A 27,421-nucleotide genomic window follows, 5' to 3' on the forward strand; every position below is an offset into this window, starting at 1 on the left:
TGCTCCGCTTCAAAAAACGGTCATGGAAGAAAATAGATTGTTTATTATTTTGTGCTTCTTTTCATATATTTTTGCGCCCCAATAGATTATTTTTTGCACTCCAATATACAAGACATTATTGTGCCTTGTTATATTTTTGCAGCTTGTTAAACTTATTTTTTTCCCCCTAACATTGCATCTACAACTGGTAGAGAATAGATTTCTAAACCTGTTCTCCTCAGTAGTTATGGAGAACTTTAATGCAAATATTTGCAGGAGAACTGTCAGTCCGCTATAGGAAAAACGCAATTGATAAATTTGTAACAAGTCGAATTAACGAGGCGCGCACTATAGAAAAAGTAAATTCATGCTTACCTGATAAATTAATTTCTTTTACGATATGACGAGTCCACGGATTTCATCCTTACTTGTGGGATATTAACCTCCTGCTAACAGGAAGTGGCAAAGAGCACCACAGCAGAGCTGTATATATAGCTCCTCCCTTCCCTCCACCCCTAGTCATTCGACCGAAGGTTTAGGAAGAGAAAGGAAAAGCCAAAGGTGCAGAGGTGACTGAAGTTTACAAAAATAAGTATAAAATAAATCTGTCTTAAAAGAACAGGGTGTAGATGCCGACAGATAACAAGAGTGGGCCTCCGCCCTTTGACTTATCTTGAATACTTCTATCATCGCTAAGGAACTCCTAGTTCCCCCTTGATGATTGATATAAGCTACCGTCGTGATATTGTCCGACTGGAATCTGATGAAGCCAACTGAGGCCATGCCTGAAGCGCATTGAATATTGCTCTCAATTCCAGAATACTGATTAGAAGTAGAGACTCCACCTGAGTCCATACACCCTGAGCCTTCAGGGAGTTCCAGACTGCACCCCAGCCCAGGAGGCTGGCGTCCGATATCACTATCACCCACGAGGGTCTGCAGAAACACGTCCCCTGGGACAGATGATCCAGTGACAACCACCAAAGAAGCGAGTCTCTGGTCTCTTGATCCAGATTTATCGGAGGAGATACATTCGCATAGTCCCCATTCCACTGACTGAGCATGCACAGCTGCAGTGGTCTGAGATGAAAACGAGCAAACGGAATGATGTCCATTGCCGCTACCATTAATCCAATTACCTCCATACACTGAGCCACTGATGGCCGAGGAATGGACTGAAGGGCTTGGCAAGCATTTAGAATCTTTGATTTTCTGATCTCCGTCAGAAATATCTTCATGTCTACAGTCTATTAGAGTTCCCAAAAAGGGAACCCTTATCGTGGAACTAGTGAACTCTTTTCAAGGTTCACCTTCCAGCCGTGAGTTCTCAGAAAGGACAACACTGTGTCTGCATGAGATTTCGTCAGATGATAAGTCGACGCCTGAATTAAAATATCGTCCAGATAAGGCTCCACTGCTATGCCCCGCGGTTTGAGAACCACCAAAAGGGACCCTAGAACCTTTGTGAAGATCCTGGGTGCTGTGGCCAACCCAAAGTGAAGAGCCACAAACTAAAAATGTTTGTCCAGGAAGGAAAACCTTAGGAACTGATGATGATCCTTGTGAATAAGGATATGAAGGTATACATCCTTCAAGTCCATGGTAGTCATATATTGACTCTCCTGGATCATTGGTAAGATTGTTCGTATAGTCTCCATCTTGAACGATGAGACTCTGAGAAACTTGTTTACTTCTAAAATGGGTCTGAAAGTTCCCTCTTTTTTGGGAACCACAAAAAGATTTGAATAAAACCCCTGTCCCTGTTCCAGTTTTGGAACTGGACGAATTACTCCCATGGTAGAGAGGTCTTTTACACAGCGTAAGAACGCCTCTCTTTATCTGGTCTACAGACAATCGTGAAAAATGAAATCTCCCTCTTGGGAGAAAATCCTTGAATTCCAGTTGGTACCGTGGGTCACGATTTCCAATGCCCAGGGGTCCTGAACATTTCTTGCCCAAGCCTGGGCAAAGAAAGAAAGTCTGCCCCCTACTAGATCCGGTCCCGGATCGGGGGCCGCCCCTTCATGCTGTCTTTGTAGCAGCAGCGGGTTTCTTGGGTTGTTTACCTTTGTTCCATTACCCACGAGGGTCTGCTCTGCTTGTGAGCTCATTCGCCTGAAAAGTTAGAGCTGAAATCTAGACTGGGGTATTGAGGTTTGCCGTATCACAAAATGGCTACGCAGCAGGCAATGCATCGGCTCCAAAAGAGCGTCACTGTAAAGTTCTGTCGTGACTTCACCCGTTTCTGCTCTTCAAATGAGTAGGAGAGGCAATCAGGGTAGCACCATCTCTTTGGGTAGGACTCCACAAGATCCCGAGATGTAGTTGCTCCACGGAGTGTTCACACAAGGGCCTCTCAGAAAGTGTGTTGTTTCCCCTAACTAAAATATTTCCCAGTCTCCGCTTCTCTTGTCTGAGTGCCTTAATACTTTGGCCAAAATGTAAATAGCCAATTAGCCTGGTCAGAGCGGTCAATTATAGCTTTAAATATAGTAGTTAGCCGGAGCTATGAAATTGTATGACCGCTCAATCCTGTTGCTGGCTCCGCCCCCCCAATTTAGCAATTTGAAAGGCGGCATCTGTAATAAAAGAATTAGCTAGCTTGAAAGCCTTAATTCTATCCAAAATGTCCTCTAAAGGGGTCTCAACCTTCAGAGACTCTTCTAGAGCATCAAACCAAAAAGCTGCTGCAGTAGTAACTGGAACAATGCAAGCTGTAGGTTGTAAAAGAAAACCCTGATGAATAAATAATTTCTTTAGAAGACCCTCTAACTTCTTATCCATAGGGTCTTTGAAAGCACAACTGTCTTCAATAGGTATAGTTGTACGCTTAGCCAGAGTAGATATAGCTCCCTCCACCTTAGGGACCGACTGCCAAGAGTCCTGAATGGTGTCTGATATGGGATACATTTTCTTGAAAGTAGGAGGAGGAGAGAACGGTATACACGGTCTGTCCCATTCCTTTTTTATAATTTCCGAAAATTCTTTTAGGAACCGGAAAAACATCAGTGTAAGTAGGCACCTCTAGATATTGTCCATTTTACACAATTTCTCTGGTGGTATCACAATAGGATCACAATCATCCAGAGTTGCTAAAACCTCCCGAAGTAACAGGCGGAGGTGTTCCAGCTTAAATTTAAAGGACATGACGTCCGAATATGTCTGAAGTAACATATTTCCTGAGTCTGAAAGTTCTCCCTCAGACAGCAATTCCCTGACCCCCAACTCAGAGCCCTGTGAGGGTACATCGGAAATAGCCAATAAAGCATCAGAGGACTCAGTATTCACATTAATACTAGACCTACTTTGTTTACCCTGTAACACTGGTAATTTAGATAATACCGCTGTAAGGGTAGTTGACATAACTGATATCCTGCAGAGTGAAAGAATTAGATGCACTTGAGGTACTTGGCGTCGCTTGTGTGGGCGTTAAAGGATGTGACACTTGGGGAGAATATTGGATGGCATATCCTGATTCTCTTCAGACTGAGAATCATTCTTAGGCACACTTTCTTTACCTAAAATATGCTTTTTACATTGTAAGGCCCTTTCAGTACAAGAGGTACACAAAGTAAGAGGGGGTTCCACAATGGCTTCTAAACACAGAGCAATTAGTTTCCTCAATGTCAGACATGTTGAACAGACTAGTAATAACCACAATAGTCGTATAACACTGTATTTATTGATTTCAACAATTTTTTGAAAAATGTATACTGCGCCTTTTAAAAAAAAAAAAAAAAAAAAAGCACAATTTTTCCTAAACTGCTTAGAACGTTAAATAATGCTACACGTCTCTCTCTCGGCCACTAACCACTTGGGAATCCAGATGGCAACAGGGTCTGAGGTTGGGTAAGCCACTATCTTTCCATTACTCTATCATGGAAGGTGCGGCCCCTGTAGATAAAGCAATTCATATTGCTAAATGGGAACAGAAACTTGAGTTTACTACACCCACTAAAGAATGGCACCGTACGCTGCTTTTTACAAATAAAACCCTCCATTGTGTCACTATGATTGAGACTTATATTAAATTGCTCACACAATGGTACTATGTGCCTTCTAGACTGGCTGCAATTTTTCCAGGGGCTTCTCCTATTTGTTGGAGGGGTTGCGGTATGGTAGGTGACATGACACACATATGGTGGAGCTGTCCCAAACTGAGGCCCCTTTGGAACAGGAGCTTCACAGCGTTAGCGAACATGGGTATCTCTTTCCCCAGAACCCCAGAAGTTGCCCTTCACCACGTAGGTACTTGTAAACTGCCCAGACACTACGCCTCATTAAGTATTTACCTTCTTTCAGCTGTTAAGCTCAACATAGCCAGAGCTTGGAAGAGAACTAACCCCCCCCTCTTGGTCTGACATCATTCAAACCATGGGCTATATCTATTCTATGGAAAAGATTATTTATTACTCCACGGAGAGTTCTGACTTCTTCGAATTAATTTGGGCAGAATGGAAGAATGCATTTGACACTTTATGGCTCCCTAGCTTTGAGACTTAAGACAGACTGTCCTCCCCTAGTAATATCAGTCCGCCTCCCACACCTGCATCGTTAAGCCTGGAATACTTGCTAGTTTCATACCCCTTACCCTAGGTCTTGCTCCCCCTCCCCCTTCCTAAGATGCTACCTCCCCCATCCCCCACTTCCCCCTCCCGCTTACATCAGACTAATGTGAACACCTGTGTGTTAACCTCCTATCCTGGATACAGGGTTTAAGTATGTATGTATGTCTGTTAATCTAGCGCACATATTGTGCTTCCTTAAGTATCCACTGTTTATGTTATGTTGGTGTAATTGTACGCATTGGTCGTACTATTGCTGTACTTGTTTATCTTATCTGAAAATTCAATAAAACATTTAAATATAAAAAAAAAATAACACTACACAATTAAATATACTTATTCAATTGGGCCAAAAATGATTGCACCCTATGAGCAAAGGGTGAATTTAACCTCTAAGAGACATTTTAAGGCAAAAAATATATCTTAATTGAAAGAGAGACCCCTGCACCTCGCTGTAGCGTCTAACTGCCCCCAGGTACTGAAAAATGACTCGACAACGATCCGGTGAACAGAACACAAGTTTAGGCCCCACCGGAGCGAATGCCTGCTGCCTTCTCAGTCAGAGTAAATTGCGCGCCTGAGCATGCGAAAATAGGCCCCGCCCATTATGGACGTCTTTCTACCAGTCTGCCATGGGAAGCGGTTTGCAAAGTAAACCATGTGGTCCCCTTAAACTCTAACACTGCAGCCATACTGACTATTTGTTGCTTTCAAATAAAAAACGTCAAGCTGCCTCTCCCAGTGTCTTGCCTTCAGCTCAGTACTATGTCAAATAAAGATATAAACACAGGATTTTCAGTAATACCCTCTGTGTACAGGTCTACTGCTTACCCCTTCCCTTGCAGGGAAAAAATGTCAGCCAGTTCTGATATATCAAGTCTTCTCAGAAATAAAAGACTGAACATACCTCAATGCTGCTTGTAGCATGAAACCATTCTCCACACTGAAGATTTCTCTTGCACTACCTTCAGAAGCTATGTGGGAACCAACGTGGATCTTAGTTACATCTGCTAAGATCATCAACCTCAGGGCAGAAATCTTCATCTTTCATATCTCCCTGAGGAAAATAGTACTCACCGGTACCATTTAAAATAAAAAACTTCTTGATTGAAGAATCTAACACTAAAACCTCACTTTACCTCTTCCTATTACTAACACAGGCAAAGAGAATGACTGGGGGTGGAGGGAAGGGAGGAGCTATATATACACAGCTCTGCTGTGGTGCTCTTTGCCACTTAGTGTTAGCAGGAGGTTAATATCCCACAAGTAAGGATGAAATCCGTGGACTCGTCATATCTTTGTAAAAGAAATATAAAAAAAACAATCTAATTTAACCCATTTTTGGCGCAGGAGAACGGGAACATGGTAGAATAATTTTACAGTCACACTTGTAACCCAATTTTAGGTGCATTTTTGAATGATAAATGGGGCATTTATTTGTGTGCGCATTCTTAGGCACAAATATAGGAAAATAGCAATGATAAATCTTGCCCTTATTGTAGATTATGAACCATGTCTCTTCATATATGCTAAATGGTGACAACTACTTGCATACTATTCAGCCCTAGATCAAATAATTTAAATTCAGGGCACAGTTCTTTAAAGAACAAAGTGATTATGATGGGAATCACACTATTATATGAAACAAAAAATAATAAACTAGGAAATAAAGTATATTCTAAATGGAAACACTTATTAATGTGACTGACACACACACAGGGAGCGGCGATACATTCAGACAGCAAATGCTTACAAACAGTAACCAAAACACAGAAATGCAGCTTTATGCAAGTCTTCAGAAAGCATGTTCAGACAGGCCATCTATTTACTGCACACGCACGCCTAAATGACTAACTGCTTTCAGAGATAACCTACAAATCCAATAACATCCTCAACAAACAGCAAGTAACAACCTACAGATCGGCTTGGGAGGATTAGCAGCTCTCTATACAGAAATATAAACTGGTTCATGTCTGTCAGTTTATTGTCCTTCTGCTCAGGCAGCTACAAATGCATTTTCATAGTAATTCTGTGGTGTCTGTTCAATTATGTTTTCTATTAGTCTTTTATTCTACATTTGACCAATAAACAACAAGAACATTGTATGAAAGTTAAAGGGACAGTTTGCATTAAAATGTTCTCCACTTTAGTTTATTTTTAATAACCCATTTGACCTGTTTTTGTTTAGTTGTATCCCTAACTATTCTGAAAGATAACCTGTATAAACATAGCAGAAGAAATTACACTCCCAGTAGGAGGTAGAAGAGATAATCAATAAAATGATCATTTTAAATTGTTCTAAAAATTAGGCTTTGGTTAGCAGAGATAATATAAAGAAGCCTGTGTGTGTACAGAAAAGCGATAATCTATGAATATCTGATTTCCCTGCAAATTGAACCCATTATGATAGATTATGGTTTCAAAAAACAAAACCAGCTATTTCAAATATGAAAATAAACCTGATACATTTCATACTCTGTAGCTGGTATAACAAGTCATTGGAAACACATTCAGGTAAAGACAATTTTACAGTACACTGCACATAATGTTCATTTTTTTATCTAAATAGCTTACTTTTTCTTTTAAAATATGGGACATGTTTAACCCCTTAACGACTGAGGACGTGCAGGGTACGTCCTCAGAAAAAAGGCAGTTAATGCCTGAGAACGTACCCTGCACGTCCTCAGTGTGGAAAGCAGCTGGAAGCGATCCTGCTCGCTTCCAGCTGCTTTCCGGTTATTGCAGTGATGCCTCGATATGGAGGCATCCTGCAATAACCTTTTTAAGTCATCCGGTGCAGAGAGAGCCACTCTGTGGCCCTCTCTGCACCGGAGATCGGTGGCTACCTGCGTTGGTGGGTGGGAGCCGGACCGGGAGGCGGGTGGCGGCCATCGATGGCCATGTGGATCTGAAGGGGGGCGGGATCGTGGGCGGGGGTGGCTGAGGGCGCGCACGGGCGCGCGCGCGTGCACGGGAGGGTGGGGGCGGGCGCGTGCACGGGGAGGGAGCGGGTGGGAACCGCTACACTGCAGAAAATGGGGAAATAAAAAATATAATAAACAATAAAATCTAAACAATCAGCAAGGTGGTGGGGGTTTGTTTGTGGGGGGTGGGGGGTTGGGGGAAGCTACACTACAGAAAAAAACAAAAAAAAACCAAAAAAAGCACTTTTTATTGTAAACTGGGTACTGGCAGACAGCTGCCAGTACCCAAGATGGCCCCCAATAAGGCAGAGGGGAGGGTTAGAGAGCGGTTTTGGGGGGGATCAGGGAGGTTGGGGGCTAAGGGGGGGATCCTACACAGTAGCATATGTAAATATGCTAAAAAAAAAAATCATTTTTTTTTAAAAACCCTTTTATTTTAGTACTGGCAGACTTTCTGCCAGTACTTAAGATGGCGGGGACAATTGTGGGGTGGGGGAGGGAAGAGAGCTGTTTGGGAGGGATCAGGGGGTGGGATGTGTCAGATGGGAGGCTGATCTCTACACTAAAGCTAAAATTAACCCTGCAAGCTCACTACAAACTCCCTAATTAACCCTTTCACTGCTAGCCATAATACACGTGTGAGGCGCAACAGGATTTAGTGGCCTTCTAATTACCAGAAAGCAACGCCAAAGTCATATATGTCTGCTATTTCTGAACAAAGGGGATCCCAGACAAGCATTTACAACCATTTGTGCCATAATTGCACAAGCTGTTTGTAAATGATTTCAGTGAGAAACCTAAAATTGTGAAAAATTTTACGTTTTTTTTAATTTGATCGCATTTGGCGGTGAAATGGTGGCATGAAATATACCAAAATGTGCCTAGATCAATACTTGGGGTTGTCTACTACACTACACTAAAGCTAAAATTAACCCTACAAGCTCCCTAAAAGCTCCCTAATTAACCCCTTAACTGCTGGGCATGATACACTTGTGGTGCGCAGTGGCATTTAGCGGCCTTCTAATTACCAAAAAGCAACGCCAAAGCCATATATGTGTGCTATTTCTGAACAAAGGGGATCCCAGAGAAGAATTTACAACCATTTATGCCATAATTGCACAAGCTGTTTGTAAATGATTTCAGTGAGAAACCTAAAGTTTGTGAAAAAATTTGTGAAAAAGTGAACAATTTTTTGTATTTGATCGCATTTGGCGGTGAAATGGTGGTATGAAATATACCAAAATTGGCCTAGATCAATACTTTGGGATGTCTACTAAAAAAAAATATATACATGTCAATAGATATTCAGGGATTCCTGAAAGATATCAGTGTTCTAATGTAACTAGCGCTAATTTTGGAAAAAAATGGTTTGGAAATAGCAAAGTGCTACTTGTATTTATGGCACTATAACTTGCAAAAAAAGCAAAGAACATGTAAACATTGGGTATTTCTAAACTCAGGACAAAATTTAGAAACTATTTAGCATGGGTGTTTTTTGGTGGTTTTAGATATGTAACAGATTTTGGGGGTCAAAGTTAGAAAAAGTGTGTTTTTTTCCATTTTTTCCTCATATTTTATAATTTTTTTTATAGTAAATTATAAGATATGATGAAAATAATGGTATCTTTAGAAAGTCCATTTAATGGCGAGAAAAACGGTATATAATATGTGTGGGTACAGTAAATGAGTAAGAAGAAAATTACAGCTAAACACAAAGACCGCAAAAATGTAAAAATAGCCTTGGTCCCAAACGGACAGAAAATGGAAAAGTGCTCTGGTCACTAAGGGGTTAAAGGTATAGTCTAGTCAAAATTAAACTTTCATGATTCAGATAGAGCATGTGATTTTAAGCAACGTTCTAATTTACTCCTATTATATATTTTTCTTTGTTCTCTTGGTATCTTTATTTGAAAAAGCAGGAATGTAAGCATAGGAGCAGACCCATTTGTGGTTCAGCACCTGGGTAGAGCTTTCTGAGTGGGGTCTACATGTAGCCACCAATCAGCAAGTGTTACCCAGGTGCTGAACCAAAATGGGCCGGCTCCTAAGCTTATATTCAAATAAAGATACCAAGGGAACAAAGAAAAAATGATAAAAGGAGTAAGATAGAAAGCTTAAAATTGCATGCTCTATCTGAATCATGAAAGTTTAATTTTGACTAAACCATTCCTTTAATAGCTGTTTACTATGCAGCAGCAATTTTTTTTTTATAAAACTTTCACAATTCCTTAGGCAGTCTGACTACAGAAGTTGCCAGATATGTTTAATGTGTTTCCACTATGAAGATATGCAGAGCACAGAAATTGTAAGAAAACCAAATGCAGGGAAACAAGAAACAATACACAAATGAAGGCCCTGAAGAAACTACATCTGTTACCGTCACAGAAAAACATGTCCCAAACACGCAGGACTGAGCTCCAGGGAAGCGTACGGGAGAATGCACACATAAACCATTCAGTCATGTATAAGATAGGATCAATCTTCTGCTTGCTCAGGTGCTTGTAGGCCACAGGGGACACTTTACGCAGAAGAGAGAACAATATCCTTCCATCCAACTGTATTGCCTCCTGTAGGGAGAGAAGATAGTGCAAACAATGACTTCCAAATGGCGCTATAAAAGTAATCTATATTATATAACAATTCAGTGACATCCTATGAATAAGCATACTAGAAATATATAGAGTTTACTGTCTCTATGTTTTCAAAATATTGCTGGCTGGTTAAAATATTCCTGTTTAATGTGAAGTTTGACACTGCCAACTAAAAAGTTCATCTGTCTCTAGTTATCGGTTTAAACAAAAGGACATTTTATGCACCATAATCTTGGTGCGCTTCTAAAGCTAGGAAGTTATTCAGTTCACAAAGTCCATCTGACATGCTCACTGCAGCACAGGACAAATGTCAGTAATATCATTTACAGCCTACAGTGCAGTCTCAAATTCCACAAGACCAGTGCTTGAATCAAATATGTATTATCCATTAACCTCACCTCTGCCTTGCATGGCACTAGCTGCAAAAGGATATTGATTAATCTAGGAAAATAGCACATCCATAACACACAAATGATTGAGATTGTTCAAAGCTGAGGCTGAAGAGAGTCGCGCAGAAAGGGTGAGGGTAATATCAATTAACAGGTCACTGTCAGAACAAGGCTTGCACTGTTGCCTCAGTAGTGTTTATGACAAAAAGAAGAGAGAGTATACACATTATAAAGGAAGCCATGCAACAAAAGCCCTAGTTGGCTAGGTAGATGAAAGGCTGTGCTGTCTTCCAGGCTGAAATGTACAATCTTCATGAAGAAACCGATTTCATAGGAGAGAAATCATTTTGATGGCTTCTGTGAAGGCAAATGAATTAAAAGCACTTACCAATTTCTCGCTATAGTATCCTGGAAGGTACTTCTCACAGATCTGCACCAAACACCAGAACGCTTGCTATGGGGGAGAAAGAAATTGTGTTTTAAGAGTATTGTGCAGCAAAAATCCTGCATGCCTAAGAGGGACTTAAAAAAAAACAAAAAAAAAACGACCTTACCTCTGCAGGCATATGCATAAGCAAAACGGCTGCTACAGGAGCCTGGGCCTGGCAGTACCCTTCATCTGGCCGGTATAAAGTGTATGCTTTAAGAACTCTGAACAGATCCTGCTGGCTGCAGAGGCAAGAATGTTGAAAATGGTCACTCAGTCTATAGTGGTAGATGACTGCAAACAAACAACATTGCAATGCAAAGAAAATACTGGCATATTCCAAGATTCTTAAATTTTACTTCTGGGTCCTAACTTTCTTGCTTCATATAATGTACACATGCAGCCTTCTTAGCTAATATTAAACAAGCACAAACAAGACCTGCTGTTTAGTTTGTAACATTAACAGGAAACCGTTTTATAATAAACAGCATTTATGTTTATTTTTCCATGTTAAGAATTGCTGAACAAATATTAGATATTACATTGAAACACCTATACTACTATATAATGAAGCGTCAAATGATTTTAAGCAAGACAGTTCCTGCACACAAACACTATAAGAGTGTTATAACGATGGATAGGGAACAGAGGGTCATATAAAATACATTAGTGTACATACAGGGCTAGACAGACATTTTCACCAGCCCATGACTGTTAAGAAAACATATATTCTTACTGGATACATTTCTTTCATTCATGGTGGTGAGAGTCCACAAGCCATAACAGCTTTGATTAAGTTCCTTCTTCTAGGGGGCAGGCAAAAAATTACCCAATACATCAAGAGCTTTAATCCCTACCAATTCCCCTCAGTCTAACATATAGCAAAGCAAGGAGAAGAAACAAAAGCAGGAAGAACAAAGCAGGGTAATGAGTGCATGCCAGAACCGTCAGATAAAAATTGTGTCTCGTAAAAGAAAGAAATTTATCAGATTAGAATAAAACAGAATTTATGTTTACCTGATAAATTACTTTCTCCAACGGTGTGTCCGGTCCACGGCGTCATCCTTACTTGTGGGATATTCTCTTCCCCAACAGGAAATGGCAAAGAGCCCAGCAAAGCTGGTCACATGATCCCTCCTAGGCTCCGCCTACCCCAGTCATTCGACCGACGTTAAGGAGGAATATTTGCATAGGAGAAACCATATGTTACCGTGGTGACTGTAGTTAAAGAAAATAAATTATCAGACGTGATTAAAAAAACCAGGGCGGGCCGTGGACCGGACACACCGTTGGAGAAAGTAATTTATCTGGTAAACATAAATTCTGTTTTCTCCAACATAGGTGTGTCCGGTCCACGGCGTCATCCTTACTTGTGGGAACCAATACCAAAGCTTTAGGACACGGATGAAGGGAGGGAGCAAATCAGGTCACCTAAATGGAAGGCACCACGGCTTGCAAAACCTTTCTCCCAAAAATAGCCTCAGAAGAAGCAAAAGTATCAAAGTTGTAAAATTTAGAAAAAGTGTGCAGTGAAGACCAAGTCGCTGCCTTACATATCTGATCAACAGAAGCCTCATTCTTGAAGGCCCATGTGGAAGCCACAGCCCTAGTGGAGTGAGCTGTGATTCTTTCAGGAGGCTGCCGTCCGGCAGTCTCATAAGCCAATCGGATAATGCTTTTAATCCAGAAGGAGAGAGAGGTAGAAGTTGCTTTTTGACCTCTCCGTTTACCAGAATAAACAACAAACAAAGACGAAGTTTGTCTGAAATCCTTAGTAGCTGCTAAGTAAAATTTGAGAGCACGAACTACATCCAAGTTGTGCAACAAACGTTCCTTCTTTGAAACTGGATTAGGACACAAAGAAGGCACAACTATCTCCTGGTTAATGTTTTTGTTAGAAACAACTTTTGGAAGAAAACCAGGTTTAGTACGCAAAACCACCTTATCTGCATGGAACACCAGATAAGGAGAAGAACACTGCAGAGCAGATAATTCTGAAACTCTTCTAGCAGAAGAAATTGCAACCAAAAACAAAACTTTCCAAGATAATAACTTAATATCAACGGAATGTAAGGGTTCAAACGGAACCCCCTGAAGAACTGAAAGAACTAGGTTGAGACTCCAAGGAGGAGTCAAAATTTTGTAAACAGGCTTGATTCTAACCAGAGCCTGAACAAAGGCTAGAACATCTGGCACAGCTGCCAGCTTTTTGTGAAGTAACACAGACAAGGCAGAAATCTGTCCCATCAAGGAACTTGCAGATAATCCTTTTTCCAATCCTTCTCGAAGGAAGGATAGACTCTTAACCTTGTCCCAAGGGAATCCTGCAGATTCACACCAACAGATATACCAAATTATGTGGTAATTTTTCTGGTTACAGGCTTTCAGGCCTGAACAAGAGTATTAATAACAGAATCTGAGAACCCTCGCTTTGATAAGATCAAGCGTTCAATCTCCAAGCAGTCAGCTGGAGTGGGTCGAACGGACCTAGAACAAGAAGGTCTCGTCTCAAAGGTAGCTTCCATGGTGGAGCCGATGACATATTCACCAGATCTGCATACCAAGTCCTGCGTGGCCACGCAGGAGCTATCAAAATCACCGACGCCCTCTCCTGATTGATCCTGGCTACCAGCCTGGGGATGAGAGGAAACGGCGGGAACACATAAGCTAGTTTGAAGGTCCAAGGTGCTACTAGTGCATCCACTAGAGCCGCCTTGGGATCCCTGGATCTGTACCCGTAGTAAGGAACTCTGAAGTTCTGACGAGAGGCCATCAGATCCATGTCTGGAATGCCCCACGGTTGAGTGACTTGGGCAAAGATTTCCGGATGGAGTTCCCACTCCCCCGGATGCAATGTCTGACGACTCAGAAAATCCGCTTCCCAATTTTCCACTCCTGGGATGTGGATAGCAGACAGGTGGCAGGAGTGAGACTCCGCCCATAGAATGATTTTGGTCACTTCTTCCATCGCTAGGGAACTCCTTGTTCCCCCCTGATGGTTGATGTATGAACTTGGCCCTCGCTAGCTGAGGCCAAGCTTTGAGAGCATTAAATATCGCTCTCAGTTCCAGAATATTTATCGGTAGAAGAGATTCTACCCGAGACCAAAGACCCTGAGCTTTCAGGGATCCCCAGACCGCGCCCCAGCCCATCAGACTGGCGTCGGTCGTGACAATGACCCACTCTGGTCTGCGGAAGGTCATCCCTTGTGACAGGTTGTCCAGGGACAGCCACCAACGGAATGAGTCTCTGGTCCTCTGATTTACTTGTATCTTCGGAGACAAGTCTGAATAGTCCCCATTCCACTGACTGAGCATGAACAATTGTAATGGTCTTAGATGAATGCGCACAAAAGGAACTATGTCCATTGCTGCTACCATCAAACCTATCACTTCCATGCACTGCGCTATGGAAGGAAGAGGAACGGAATGAAGTATCCGACAAGAGTCTAGAAGTTTTGTTTTTCTGGCTTCTGTCAGAAAAATCCTCATTTCTAAGGAGTCTATTATAGTTCCCAAGAAGGGAACCCTCGTTGACGGAGATAGAGAACTCTTTTCCACGTTCACTTTCCATCCGTGAGATCTGAGAAAGGCCAGGACAATGTCCGTGTGAGCCTTTACTTGAGGAAGGGACGACGCTCGAATCAGAATGTCGTCCAAGTAAGGTACTACAGCAATGCCCCTTGGTCTTAGCACCGCCAGAAGGGACCCTAGTACCTATGAGAAAATCCTAGGAGCAGTGGCTAATCCGAAAGAAAACGCCACAAACTGGAAATGCTTGTCCAGGAATGCAAACCTTAGGAACCGATGATGTTCCTTGTGGATAGGAATATGTAGATACGCATCCTTGAAATCCACCTTGGTCATGAATTGACCTTCCTGGATGGAAGGAAGAAGTGTTCGAATGGTTTCCATCTTGAACGATGGAACCTTGAGAAACTTGTTCAAGATCTTGAGATCTAAGATTGGTCTGAACGTTCCCTCTTTTTTGGGAACTATGAACAGATTGGAGTAGAACCCCATCCCTTGTTCTCCTAATGGAACAGGATGAATCACTCCCATTTTTAGCAGGTCTTCTACCCAATGTAAGAATGCCTGTCTTCTTATGTGGTCTGAAGACAACTGAGACCTGTGGAACCTCCCCCTTGGAGGAAGCCCCTTGAACTGCAGAGAATAACCTTGGGAGACTATTTCTAGCGCCCAAGGATCCAGAACATCTCTTGCCCAAGCCTGAGCGAAGAGAGAGAGTCTGCCCCCCACCAGATCCGGTCCCGGATCGGGGGCCCGCATTTCATGCTGTCTTGGTAGCAGTGGCAGGTTTCCTGGCCTGCTTTCCTTTGTTCCAGCCTTGCATAGGTCTCCAGGCTGGATTGGCTTGAGAAGTATTACCTTCCTGCTTAGAGGACGTAGCCCTTGGGGCTGATCCGTTTCTGCGAAAGGGACGAAACTTAGGTTGAAAAGACCTATCCTGAGGAAGGGCGTGGCCCTTGCCCCCAGTGATATCAGAGATAATCTCTTTCAAGTCAGGGCCAAAGAGTGTTTTCCCCTTGAAAGGAATGTCAAGCAATTGTTCTTGGAAGACGCATCCGCTGCCCAAGATTTTAACCAAAGCGCTCTGCGCCACAATAGCAAACCCAGAATTTTTTCGCCGCTAACCTAGCCAATTGCAAGGTGGCGTCTAGGGTGAAAGAATTAGCCAATTTAAGAGCACGAATTCTGTCCGTAATCTCCTCATAAGAAGAAGAATTACTAATAATCGCCTTTCCTAGCTCATCAAACTAGAAACACGCGGCTGCAGTGACAGGGACAATGCATGCAATTGGTTGTAGAAGGGAACCTTGCTGAACAAACATCTTTTTTAGCAGACCTTCTAATGTTTTATCCATAGGATCTTGGAAAGCACAACTATCTTCTATGGTATAGTGGCGCGCTTGTGTAGAGTAGAAACCGCCCCCTCGACCTTGGGGACTGTCTGCCATCAGTCCTTTCTGGGGTCGACTATAGGAAAACAATTTTTTAAATATGGGGGGAGGTACTAAAGGTATACCGGGCCTGTCCCATTCTTTACTAACAATGTACGCCACCCGCTTGGATATAGGAAAAGCTTCGGGGGGCCCCGGGGCCACTAAGAACTTTTCCATTTTACATAATGGTTCTGGAATGACCAGATAATCACAATCATCCAAATTGGATAACACCTCCTTAAGCAGAGCGCGGAGATGTTCCAACTTAAATTTAAAAGTAATCACATCAGGTTCAGCTTGTTGAGAAATGTTTCCTGAATCTGAAATTTCTCCCTCAGACAAAACCTCCCTGGCCCCCTCAGACTGGTGTAGGGGCCCTTCAGAAACCATATCATCAGCGTTCTCATGCTCTACAGAATTTTCTAAAACAGAGCAGTCGCGCTTTCGCTGATAAGTGGGCATATTGGCTAAAATGTTTTTGATAGAATTATCCATTACAGCCGTTAAATGTTGCATAGTAAGGAGTATTGGCGCACTAGATGTACTAGGGGCCTCCTGTATGGGCAAGACTGGTGTAGACGAAGGAGGGGATGATGCAGTACCATGCTTACTCCCCTCACTTGAGGAATCATCTTGGGCATCATTTTTACTAAATTTTTTTATGACATAAAATACATATAGTTAAATGAGAAGGAACCTTGGTTTCCCCACAGTCAGAACACAATCTATCTGGTAGTTCAGACATGTTAAACAGGCATAAACTTGATAACAAAGCACAAAAAACGTTTTAAAATAAAACCGTTACTGTCACTTTAAATTTTAAACTAAACACACTTTATTACTGCAATTGCGAAAAAGTATGAAGGAATTGTTCAAAATTCACCAAAATTTCACCACAGTGTCTTAAAGCCTTAAAAGTATTGCACACCAAATTTGGAAGCTTTAACCCTTAAAATAACGGAACCGGAGCCGTTTTTATATTTAACCCCTTTACAGTCCCTGGAATCTGCTTTGCTGAGACCCAACCAAGCCCAAAGGGGAATACGATACCAAATGATGCCTTCAGAAAGACTTTTCTATGTATCAGAGCTCCACACACATGCAGCTGCATGCCATGCTGTCCTCAAAAACAAGTGCGCCATACCGGCGCGAAAATGAGGCTCTGACTATGATTAGGGAAAGCCCCTAAAGAATAAGGTGTCTAAAACAGTGCCTGCCGATATAATCATATCAAAATACCCAGAATAAATGATTCCTCAAGGCTAAATATGTGTTAATAATGAATCGATTTAGCCCAGAAAAAGTCTACAGTCTTAATAAGCCCTTGTGAAGCCCTTATTTACTATCTTAATAAACATGGCTTACCGGATCCCATAGGGAAAATGACAGCTTCCAGCATTACATCGTCTTGTTAGAATGTGTCATACCTCAAGCAGTAAGAGACTGCACACTGTTCCCCCAACTGAAGTTAATTGCTCTCAACAGTCCTGTGTGGAACAGCCATGGATTTTAGTTACGGTGCTAAAATCATTTTCCTCATACAAACAGAAATCTTCATCTCTTTTCTGTTTCTGAGTAAATAGTACATACCAGCACTATTTTAAAATAACAAACTCTTGATTGAATAATAAAAACTACAGTTAAACACTAAAAAACTCTAAGCCATCTCCGTGGAGATGTTGCCTGTACAACGGCAAAGAGAATGACTGGGGTAGGCGGAGCCTAGGAGGGATCATGTGACCAGCTTTGCTGGGCTCTTTGCCATTTCCTGTTGGGGAAGAGAATATCCCACAAGTAAGGATGACGCCGTGGACCGGACACACCTATGTTGGAGAAATTATGTTTTCTTTTATAAGGTGGTGATAGTCTATGATCCCTAACAGTTGTGGAGTCTAAAGTCACATGAAATATAGAGTGGGCTAAAAAAACTAAATTTATGCTTACCTGATAAATTTCTTTCTTTCTTTCTTGACACTGCGAGTCCACGGATCATCTAATTACTATTGGGGATATCACTCCTGCCCAGCAGGAGGCAGCAAAGAGCCCCACAGCAAAACTGTTAAATATCACCTCTCTTCCCTCCAACCCCAGTCATCCGACCGAAGCAAAAGAGAGAAAGGAAGCAACAAGGTGCAGAGGTGTCTGAAGTTTATAACAAAAAAACCCTGTCCTTAAGAAAACAGGGCGGGCCGTGGACTGTGTCAAGAAAGAAAGAAATTTATCAGGTAAGCATAAATTTTGTTTTCTTTCTAATGACACGGTGAGTCCACGGATCATCTGATTACTATTGGGAATCCATACCCAAGCTAGAGGACACAGATGATAAGGGAGGGACAAGACAGGGAACCATGGGAACCTAAACGGAAGGCACCACGGCTTGAAGAACCTTTCTCCCAAATTTATAGAATTTAGAAAGTGTGAAGAGAGGACCAAGTTGTAGCCTTGCAAATCTGTTCCACAGAAGCTTCATTTTTGAATGCCCAGGAAGAGGAAACAGCCCTCGTAGAATGAGCTGTAACTCTCTCAGGAGGCTGCTGACCTGCAGTTTCATAAGCCAAGGACCCTTCCTTCATCCAAATCTAGTTTCTCTGAAGCTGACTGCTTGGAGATTGAACGCTTAATTTTATCCAAGTGGGGATTTTCAGAGTTGGTCATTGAGACTATGATTCAGGCGTGTAAGCCTTTGACTAGAAAGATTTACCATAAGATATGGCGTAAATATCTGCATTGGTGTGAATCCAAAGGCTACTCTTGGAGTAGAGTTCGGATTCCTAGAATTTTGGCTTTTCTCCAAGAGGGCTTAGAGAAGGGTTTATCGGCAAGCTCCCTAAAGGGTCAAATATTTGCCTTGTCTATTTTGTTACATAAACATCTGGCGGATGTACCAGACATGCAATCGTTCTGTCAGGCCTTGGTCAGAATCATGCCTGTGTTTAAGTTGGTTACTCCTCCCTGGAGTCTTAATCTAGTTCTTAAAGTTCTTCAACAGGCTCCGTTTGAACTAGATTAAGACTCCAGGGAGGAGTAACCGGCTTAAACACAGGCCTGATTCTGATCAAGGCCTGACAGAACGATTGCACGTCTGGTACATCCGCCAGATGTTTATGTAACAAAATAGACAAGGCAGATATTTGACCCTTTAGGGAGCTTGTCGATAAACCCTTCTCTAAGCCCTCTTGGAGAAAAGCCAAAATTCTAGGAATCCGAACTCTACTCCAAGAGTAGCCTTTGGATTCACACCAATGCAGATATTTACGCCATATCTTATGGTAAATCTTTCTAGTCACAGGCTTACGCGCCTGAATCTTAGTCTCAATGACCAACTCTGAAAATCCATGTTTAGATAAAATTAAGCGTTCAATCTCCAAGCAGTCAGCTTCAGAGAAACTAGATTTGGATGAAGGAACGGTCCTTGAATTAGAAGGTCCTTCCTCAATGGAAGTTTCCAAGGTGGACGAGACGACATCTCCACCAGGTCTGCATACCAGATCCTGCGAGGCCACGCCAGTGCAATGAGGATCACCGGCACCCTCTCCTGTTTGATTCGAGCAATGACTCGAGGGAGGAGAGCGAACGGGGAAATAGGTATGCAAGACTGAAATTCCAAGGTACCGCCAGAGCGTCTATCAGTACCGCCTGAGGATACCTTGACCCGTACCTCGGAAGCTTGGCATTCTGCCAAGATGCCATGAGATCCAGCTCCAGCTGTCTCCATTTGAGAATCAAGCTGGAAAACACTTCCGGATGGAGTTCCCACTCCCCCGGGTTGAAAGGTCTGTCTGCTCAGAAAATCCGCCTCCCAGTTGTCCACTCCTGGAATGTGGATCGCCGACAGGCAGCAGTTGTGGGACTCCGCCCACTGAATTATCCTGGCTACCTCTGCCATGGCCAAGGAACTCTGAGTTCCCCTCTGATGGTTGATGTAAGCCACTGAAGTTATGTTGTCCGACTGAAACCTGATAAACCGGGCCAAAGCTAACTGAGGCCAGGCCAGAAGAGCATTGAAGATTGCTCTCAGCTCCAGACCGAGTCCATGTCCCCTGAGCCTTTAGAGAGCCCCAGACTGCTCCCCATCCCAGTAGGCTGGCGTCCGTTGTCACAATCACCCAGGTGGGTCTGCGGAAGCAGGTTCCCTGGGAGAGATGATCCTGAGATAACCACCAAAGGAGAGAATCCCTCGTCTCCTGCTCCAGATGTACTCGTGGAGACAGATTCGCATAATCTCCGTTCCACTGCCTGAGCATGCACAACTGCAGAGACCTGAAGCGGAAATGGGCAAACGGGATGATGTCCATGGCTGCTACCATCAGACCGATTACCTCCATGCATTGAGCCACTGATGGCCGAGGAGAGGACTGAAGCGCTAGACAGAAATCGAAAAATCTTTGATTTCCTGACTTCTGTCAGAAAAATCTTCATTGATAAGGAATCTATTATAGATCCCAAAAAAACTACCCTTGTAGTTGGAACTAAAGAACTCTTTCTTTCCCAAATTCACCTTCCATCCGTGAGATTGCAGGAAGGATAACAACATTTCCGTGTGGGATCTTGCTTGTTGAAAGGATGGCGCCTGAACCAGAATGTCGTCCAGATATGGTGCCACTGCAATGCCCTGCAATCGGAGCACCGCCAACAGGGATCCCAGAACCTTTGAAAAAATTCTGGGAGCTGTAGCAAGGCCGAATGGAAGAACCACAAACTGGAAGTGTTTGTCTAGAAATGCAAACCTCCGAAACTTGTGATGGTCCCTATAGATGGGAACATGCAGGTACGCGTCCTTTAAATCTACCGTTGTCATAAATTGACCCTCTTGAACCAAGGGAAGAATGGAATGAATAGTTTCCATCTTGAAGGACGGTATTCTGAGGAATTTGTTTAGACTTTTGAGATCTAAAATTGGTCTGAACGTTCCCTCTTTTTTGGGAACCACGAACAGATTAGAGTAAAATCCCAGACCCTGATCCTGTATTGGAACAGGAACTATCACTCCAAGGTCGGAAAGATCTTGAACACAGAGTAAGAACGCCTCTCTTTATCTGGTCTGCAGATAATCTTGAGAGAAGAAACCTGCCCCAGGGAGGAACAGTTTTGAACTCTAGCTTGTATCCCTGGGACACGATGTCCACCGCCCAGAGATCCTGAACATCCGGAACCCAGGCCTGAGCGAAGAAAGATAGTCTGCCCCCCACAAAATCTGGTCCCGGATCGGGGGCAGACCCTTCATGCTGACTGAGTCATTGGCGGGCTTCTTAGCTTGCTTTCCATTGTTCCACGATTGGTTGAACCTCCAGGAAGGTTTGGACTGTTCTTGTTTTGTTGAGGGAGAGGAAGGCTTGCCCTTGTTTTGAAAGGAACGAAAATTACTCTGACGTCCCTTCTGCTTATTCCTCTTATCCTGAGGAGGAGATGACCTTTTCCTCCCGTAATGTCGGAAATGATCTCAGCCAGACCCGGCCCAAACAAGGTCTTTCCCTTGTAAGGGATCGCCAAAAGATTAGACGACACATCCGGAGACCAGGATTTCAACCATAAGGCTCTGTGAGCAAATATGGCAAAACCAGAAAATTTTTGCTCCTAGTTTAATAACCTGTAGGGAGGCATCCGTAATAAAAGAATTGGCCAATTTAAGGGGCCTTAATTCTATCATGGATCTCTTCGAGGGGAGTGTCTGTCCGAATAGAATCAGACAACGCATCAAACCAGTATGCCGCCGCACTAGTGACGGTAGTAATACACACCGCAGGTTGCCATTGGTGTACATACATTTTCTTGAGTAACCCCTCTAATTTCTTGTCCATAGGATCATTAAAGGAAAACTATCTTCTATGGGAATAGTGGTCCTCTTAGCTAGCATGGAAATTGCTCCTTCCACCTTGGGTACCGTCTGCCAAGACTCCTTGATATAGTCTGCTATAGGAAACATCTTCTTAAATATAGGGGATGGAGAAAAAGGGATATCCGGTCTCTCCCATTCCCTAGTAATAATCTCTGTAGCTCGATCTGGTACAGGAAAAACCTCCACTAAGGAAGGAATATCAAAATACTTGTTTAGTTTACTAGACTTCTTTGGATTGACTACAACAGTAGTGTCGGAGTTGTCCAGGGTAGCTAAAACCTCCATAAGTAACAAACGGAGGTGTTCGAGCTTAAACCTGAAAGAAACAACTTCAGTATCAGCCAAAGGAATTACACAGAGTCTGAGATTTCACCCTCAGATGCTACCGAAGTATCCTCTTCCTCAGATTTCTGGGAAGGGACATTCGGAATAGCCACAACTGTGTCAGCAACCTTATTCACTGATTGTTTACATTTCCTCTTGCGCTTTCCCTGCAGCATGGGAAAAGCAGACAATGCATCAGATACCGCTGAGGACATTAGAGAAGCGATGTCTTGCAAGGTAACTCCAGGTGGAGTAATAGAGGAAGCGCAGGGCACTGGCTGTATGGACGCTAAGTTTTGGAATGCTTGAGGAGAAAGCTGCGGCATATCTTGAACATTGTCAGAAGACTCCTGAACAGCATCCGCCTTAGACAATGTTGGCTCAGGAAAAAGTCTATCCCTGAAATGTAAAGTTCTCTCAATACATGAGGAACAGAAAGGGATTGGTGGTTCCACATTAGCATTAAAACATAAAGTACATGTAACATCGTGCAGGGCCTCTTGGTCCATATTTATTCACTAATAAACAGGATAAATAAACAAACTGATATTTTATTTAGAAAATATCCCACAAAAAAAAAACGTTACTGTCCCTTTAATTTTAAAACGAAACTGCTTTATTTTTCTGCAGTAAAATTATAAAGTAGCAAAGAATCACTCCGGACAACCTCTACACCTCAGCTTAGCTTAGCTTTGCTGAGGTGCTTACCTGCCTGACTGAAAACGGAGTGATTATCCTGTTAGAAAACACGGACTCAACTACTATTCTCTCTGAAGTGAAGACCGGTAACCGTTATACAGCTAATGACTGTGACGAAGCAAGCTCCGCTCCGTAACACAGGAAGTGGGCGTTCTAACGTTAACCTCCTGATCAGCTAAAAGATTACCCAAGCCGCAGGGAGTAAAGTAATAATCAAAACACCACCTCTGAGCCATCTCTCCTTGTCCCCAGTGCCTGCTAATGCTGCCAGTAAAATGATCCCCCAAACATAGGTGAATGTCCCTTGTCCCACCATTATAATGTAGAGTGCCATCCTTTTATTTTCTGCAATGTGTCCCAGAAAAATGAAAGTTAGCACTTACCTTTAGATTTCTGCCAGGCAGCACAGCAGCTCACTAGGGTTTGAGAAGGCCAGTTCCCTCATATGGACCTGTGGATAAAAATAAAGACTGAGCAATCTTACTCAGGCTTGCACGATTAAGGCAGCATTAAATACATGGGAGGCGCAGAGAGGATTGTACCCCACAAGTACCCATTGCTTGAAAGCCACCACTGCTCTACTGAAGAGACTGATATGGACTACGGCTACACCCTAGGACAAAGCAGTACAATCTTGTATTGCTAAAAAATATTAAAATCTTGATTGAAGAATCTTTTTTCTAACACCTAACTTTACCACTTCCTTGCTCTAATGACTAGGGTTGGAACGAAGGGAGGTGATATTTAACCGCTTTGCTGTGGTGCTCTTTGCTGCCTCCTGCTGGGCAGGAGTGATATTCCCAATAGTAATTAGATGATCCGTGGACTCACCGTGTCATTAGAAAGAAAACGGGCAGTCACATCACTGACCAGACACTGCTACCTGGAGAACCTTCCTGCCAAAAGACAGTCTCCAAAGAGGCAAAAACATAAAAATGATAAAACTTTATAAAAGTAAAGAGAGAAGACCAAGTAGCAGCTTTGCAAATCTGTTCAATAGATGCTTCATTTCTGAAAGCCCACAATGTAGCAACAGATCTAGTAGAATAGCTGTAATGCGAGTTTGTAGCGTCTTCCCCGCCTCCAAGTAGGCGTTTATAATCGGCTGCTTTAGCTAAGAAGCTAAGGAGACTATAGAAGCCTTTGACCCTTCCGTTTACCTGAAAAATGAATTAACAAGGACGAAGATGGCCTAAAGTCCTTTGCAGCTTGAAGATAAAACTTCAGAGCCCTCACTACGTCCAAACTATGCAAAAGACGACATGCATTCTTTGGAGAAGGCCACAACGAAGGTATCACAATCTGATATTCATCACAGAAACTACCTCTGTAAAAAAAATACAAAGTGAACTCTTAATACTGCCCTTTACTAATGGAACACAAGAAAGGGAGATAATGTTCTGCGAGCTAGTACAGTTAAGCTCGCGTTCTTAGCATTCAATCTGACAATATACATAGTTGCCTCACAAATGAAAGAATTTGATACTTTGATCACCCTTAAACAATCCTGAATCTCTTCTAGAGATGTCTCTTCAGTCACTAACTCCAAAATGTGACCACCCCTGCCAGACAGGCAATACTCAACAGCTGGATTGAAGAGAAAACCTGTTTGTAAGAATGACTTCCTAAGGTAAGCCTCCAACTTCCTATCCATGGGGTCCTTGAAAGAAGTGCTGTCTAAAGGGATGGAAGTTCTCTTTGCTAGAGTAGATATGTCCCCATCTACCTTAGGAATAGACTCCCAGATCTCAGAGTGTGTGGCGGGGACCGGGAACATCTCATCTTCTTAAATTTAGAAGATGGAACAAATAGAATACCCGGCTTTTCCCACAATTTATTGATAATCTGAGCAATAGCTTGAAATACTGGAAACACCTCAAAAGGAAACCTGAACAATTTTGCCAAGTAGACAACAGGGCTAAGGACTTATATTCGTTAAGTCCTCCTCTGAGAGAGTGGAATGAGTAAGCGAAGTAGGGACAGGTCTGGATTGCTCCATATTATTCATGGACGAAATACACAAATACAGAAAGTACCAATCCCAGTGACCATTGTGGTGGGCTTATGCAAAACTCCAACAAGAGAATTACAGTTACAAGCCATGTTACTCCTCCTCACTGTTCTGCCCTATTCTCGGTCCTGTGGGGTGGATGACAGGCCTCACAGCAATTTGAGAAACACTTTCAGAAGATTATTTCCAGCACTGCACCATTTGCCTGTTCTCCTGTGAAGGCAAAAATTAAGACTGAGGAGAAGCAGGAAGTGGGAGGGATTAAAGCTCTTGATGTATTGGGTAATTTTTTGCCTGCCTCCTGGTTTTGGGAACTTAATCCCAACTGTTATGAAAGAAATGGCAAAATAGTATAACCAAGTACAACCCCCCCCCCCCCCTACATTTAACTTAAAGTGGACAGCAATATTTTCATGACTGGCAAACTATAGGTGCAGGAGCATGTGCACATAAAAAGTCCTATTATGCTAAATATTTATATTGCCCTTTCTATAATAAACTTTCCTAGAGCTATATTATATCTAGACAAGACCCAAATGTTAAAAAATGTATATATATATATATATATATATATATATATATATATATATATATATATATATATATATATATATACATACATATACACACATACATACACACACACACACACATATATATATATATACACACACACACACATATCTTCTGCCCACACACAAAGTAATAGTTCCATGTAGTACATATAAGATAGTCACGCAATGTAAGTGAACATTAAAGGGATAGGAAACAAAAAAAATATTTGTGAGTAAGACAGAGCAAACAATTTAAAAAAAAGTTTCTATTTAACTTCTATTATCAAATTTGCTTCATTCCCATGTCATTCTTTGTTGAAGAGATACCTAGGTAGGTGTCTTGCAAAACTGCTCCAGACACGTGTATGCTCCTGAGCTTTTTTTCAACAAAAGATACAGAGAACATAAAAATTTGAGAATAGTAAATAGGAAAGTTGATTAAAATTGCATACTCTATGGGAATCATGAAAGAAAAGACCTTTTCAATGATGTTGTATTGGTCACCCATCAAAAGTAGAGGTACCCACTAATGACTTTATATTTATATATGCTGCATGGTGGGTTAACATAGCATACTGACACTTGCTTCACATTTGAATTTGCTGGTTCCCGAATAGCTGCACAGAGTCTGCATTATACAACTAATTGTTTTTCTATACAATGCATCACAAAAGTAAGCATCTTCACTAACATGTTGTCGTGACTGGAATGCAAATTAACATCAATTTCCTGACCAACACAAGTGCTCGGGTTTAGAAAGCATCATGTTTAAGAAAATTACATCATTTCAGAATAACAAAATTGTAAAATTTATTCAGTGTTAACAGGATATGAAATGCCAATTTTTTCTTTCATGATTCAGATAGAACATACAATTTTAAACTACTTTCCAATTTACTTCTATTATCTAATTTGCTTCTCTTTCTTGGTATTCTTTGTTGAATAGCATACCTAGGTAGTCTTTGCGGCAGCACTGCACTACAGGGTGCTATCTGCTGATTGGTGGTTACACATATTTCTCATTATTTGCTTACCCAATGTGTTCAGATAGCAACCAGTAGTGAATTGCTGCTCCTTCAACAAAAGATACCAAAAGACTTAAGTAAACTGGGAAAAACAAAACAAAAAAAAACTGTATTTTTTGTCTGAAGTATGAAAGTTCTATGCCTGCAGTTCTCTTTAACCCCTTAAGGACAAGGACATTTTTCAATTTCTTACCCTTAAGGACCAGGGCTATTTTTACATTTCTGCAGTGTTTGTTACATTTCTGCAGTGTTTGTGTTTAGCTGTAATTTTCCTCCACATTTACTGTACCCACACATATTATATACCGTTTTTCTCGCCATTAAATGGACTTTCTAAAGATACCAATATTGTCATCATATCTTATAATTTACTATAAATAATAATATATATAATATAAAATATGAAAAATTTGAAAGAAAAAAAAAAACCCCACACTTTTTCTAACTTTGACCCCCAAAACCAGTTACACATCTACAACCACCAAAAAACACCCATGCTAAATAGTTTTTAAATTTTGTCCTGAGTTTAGAAATACCCAATGTTTACATGTTCTTTGCCAGTTATAGGGCAATAAGTACAAGTAGCAAAACCAGTTACACATCTACAACCACCAAAAAACACCCATGCTAAATAGTTTTTAAATTTTGTCCTGAGTTTAGAAATACCCAATGTTTACATGTTCTTTGCCAGTTATAGGGCAATAAGTACAAGTAGCAAAACCAGTTACACATCTACAACCACCAAAAAACACCCATGCTAAATAGTTTTTAAATTTTGTCCTGAGTTTAGAAATACCCAATGTTTACATGTTCTTTGCAAGTTATAGGGCAATAAGTACAAGTAGCACTATGCTATTTCCAAACCATTTTTTTTTTTCAAAATTAGCGATAGTTACATTGCAACACTGATATCTGTCAGGAATCCCTGAATATCCCTCGACATGTATATATTTATTTTTAGTAGACAACACAAAGTATTGATCTAGGCCCATTTTGGTATATTTCATGCCACCATTTCACCGCCAAATGCCATCAAGAAAAACAAAAATTGTTCACTTTTTCACTAACTTTTTCACAAACTTTAGGTTTCTCACTGAAATTATTTACAAACAACTTGTGCAATTATTGCACAAA

At 41.8% G+C, this 27,421-nt stretch overlaps 1 protein-coding gene across 1 annotated transcript in view; it reads right to left on the reverse strand.

Annotated features, from left to right (window-relative positions):
• TBC1D10A (TBC1 domain family member 10A) overlaps nucleotides 1-27,421 on the reverse strand; it is a 162,204-nt gene that overhangs the window by 15,537 nt on the left and 119,246 nt on the right. Inside the window, exons 5-7 of the mRNA XM_053702201.1 lie at nucleotides 11,003-11,117; nucleotides 10,837-10,902; nucleotides 9,846-10,035 (exon numbers count right to left, since the gene is read on the reverse strand). Coding sequence (XP_053558176.1) covers nucleotides 9,846-10,035; nucleotides 10,837-10,902; nucleotides 11,003-11,117 — 371 coding nt within the window. The remainder of the gene's footprint in view (nucleotides 1-9,845; nucleotides 10,036-10,836; nucleotides 10,903-11,002; nucleotides 11,118-27,421) is intronic.

Source organism: Bombina bombina, chromosome 2 (assembly GCF_027579735.1).
Source record: "Bombina bombina isolate aBomBom1 chromosome 2, aBomBom1.pri, whole genome shotgun sequence".
NCBI classification, from domain to species: Eukaryota; Metazoa; Chordata; class Amphibia; order Anura; family Bombinatoridae; genus Bombina; species Bombina bombina.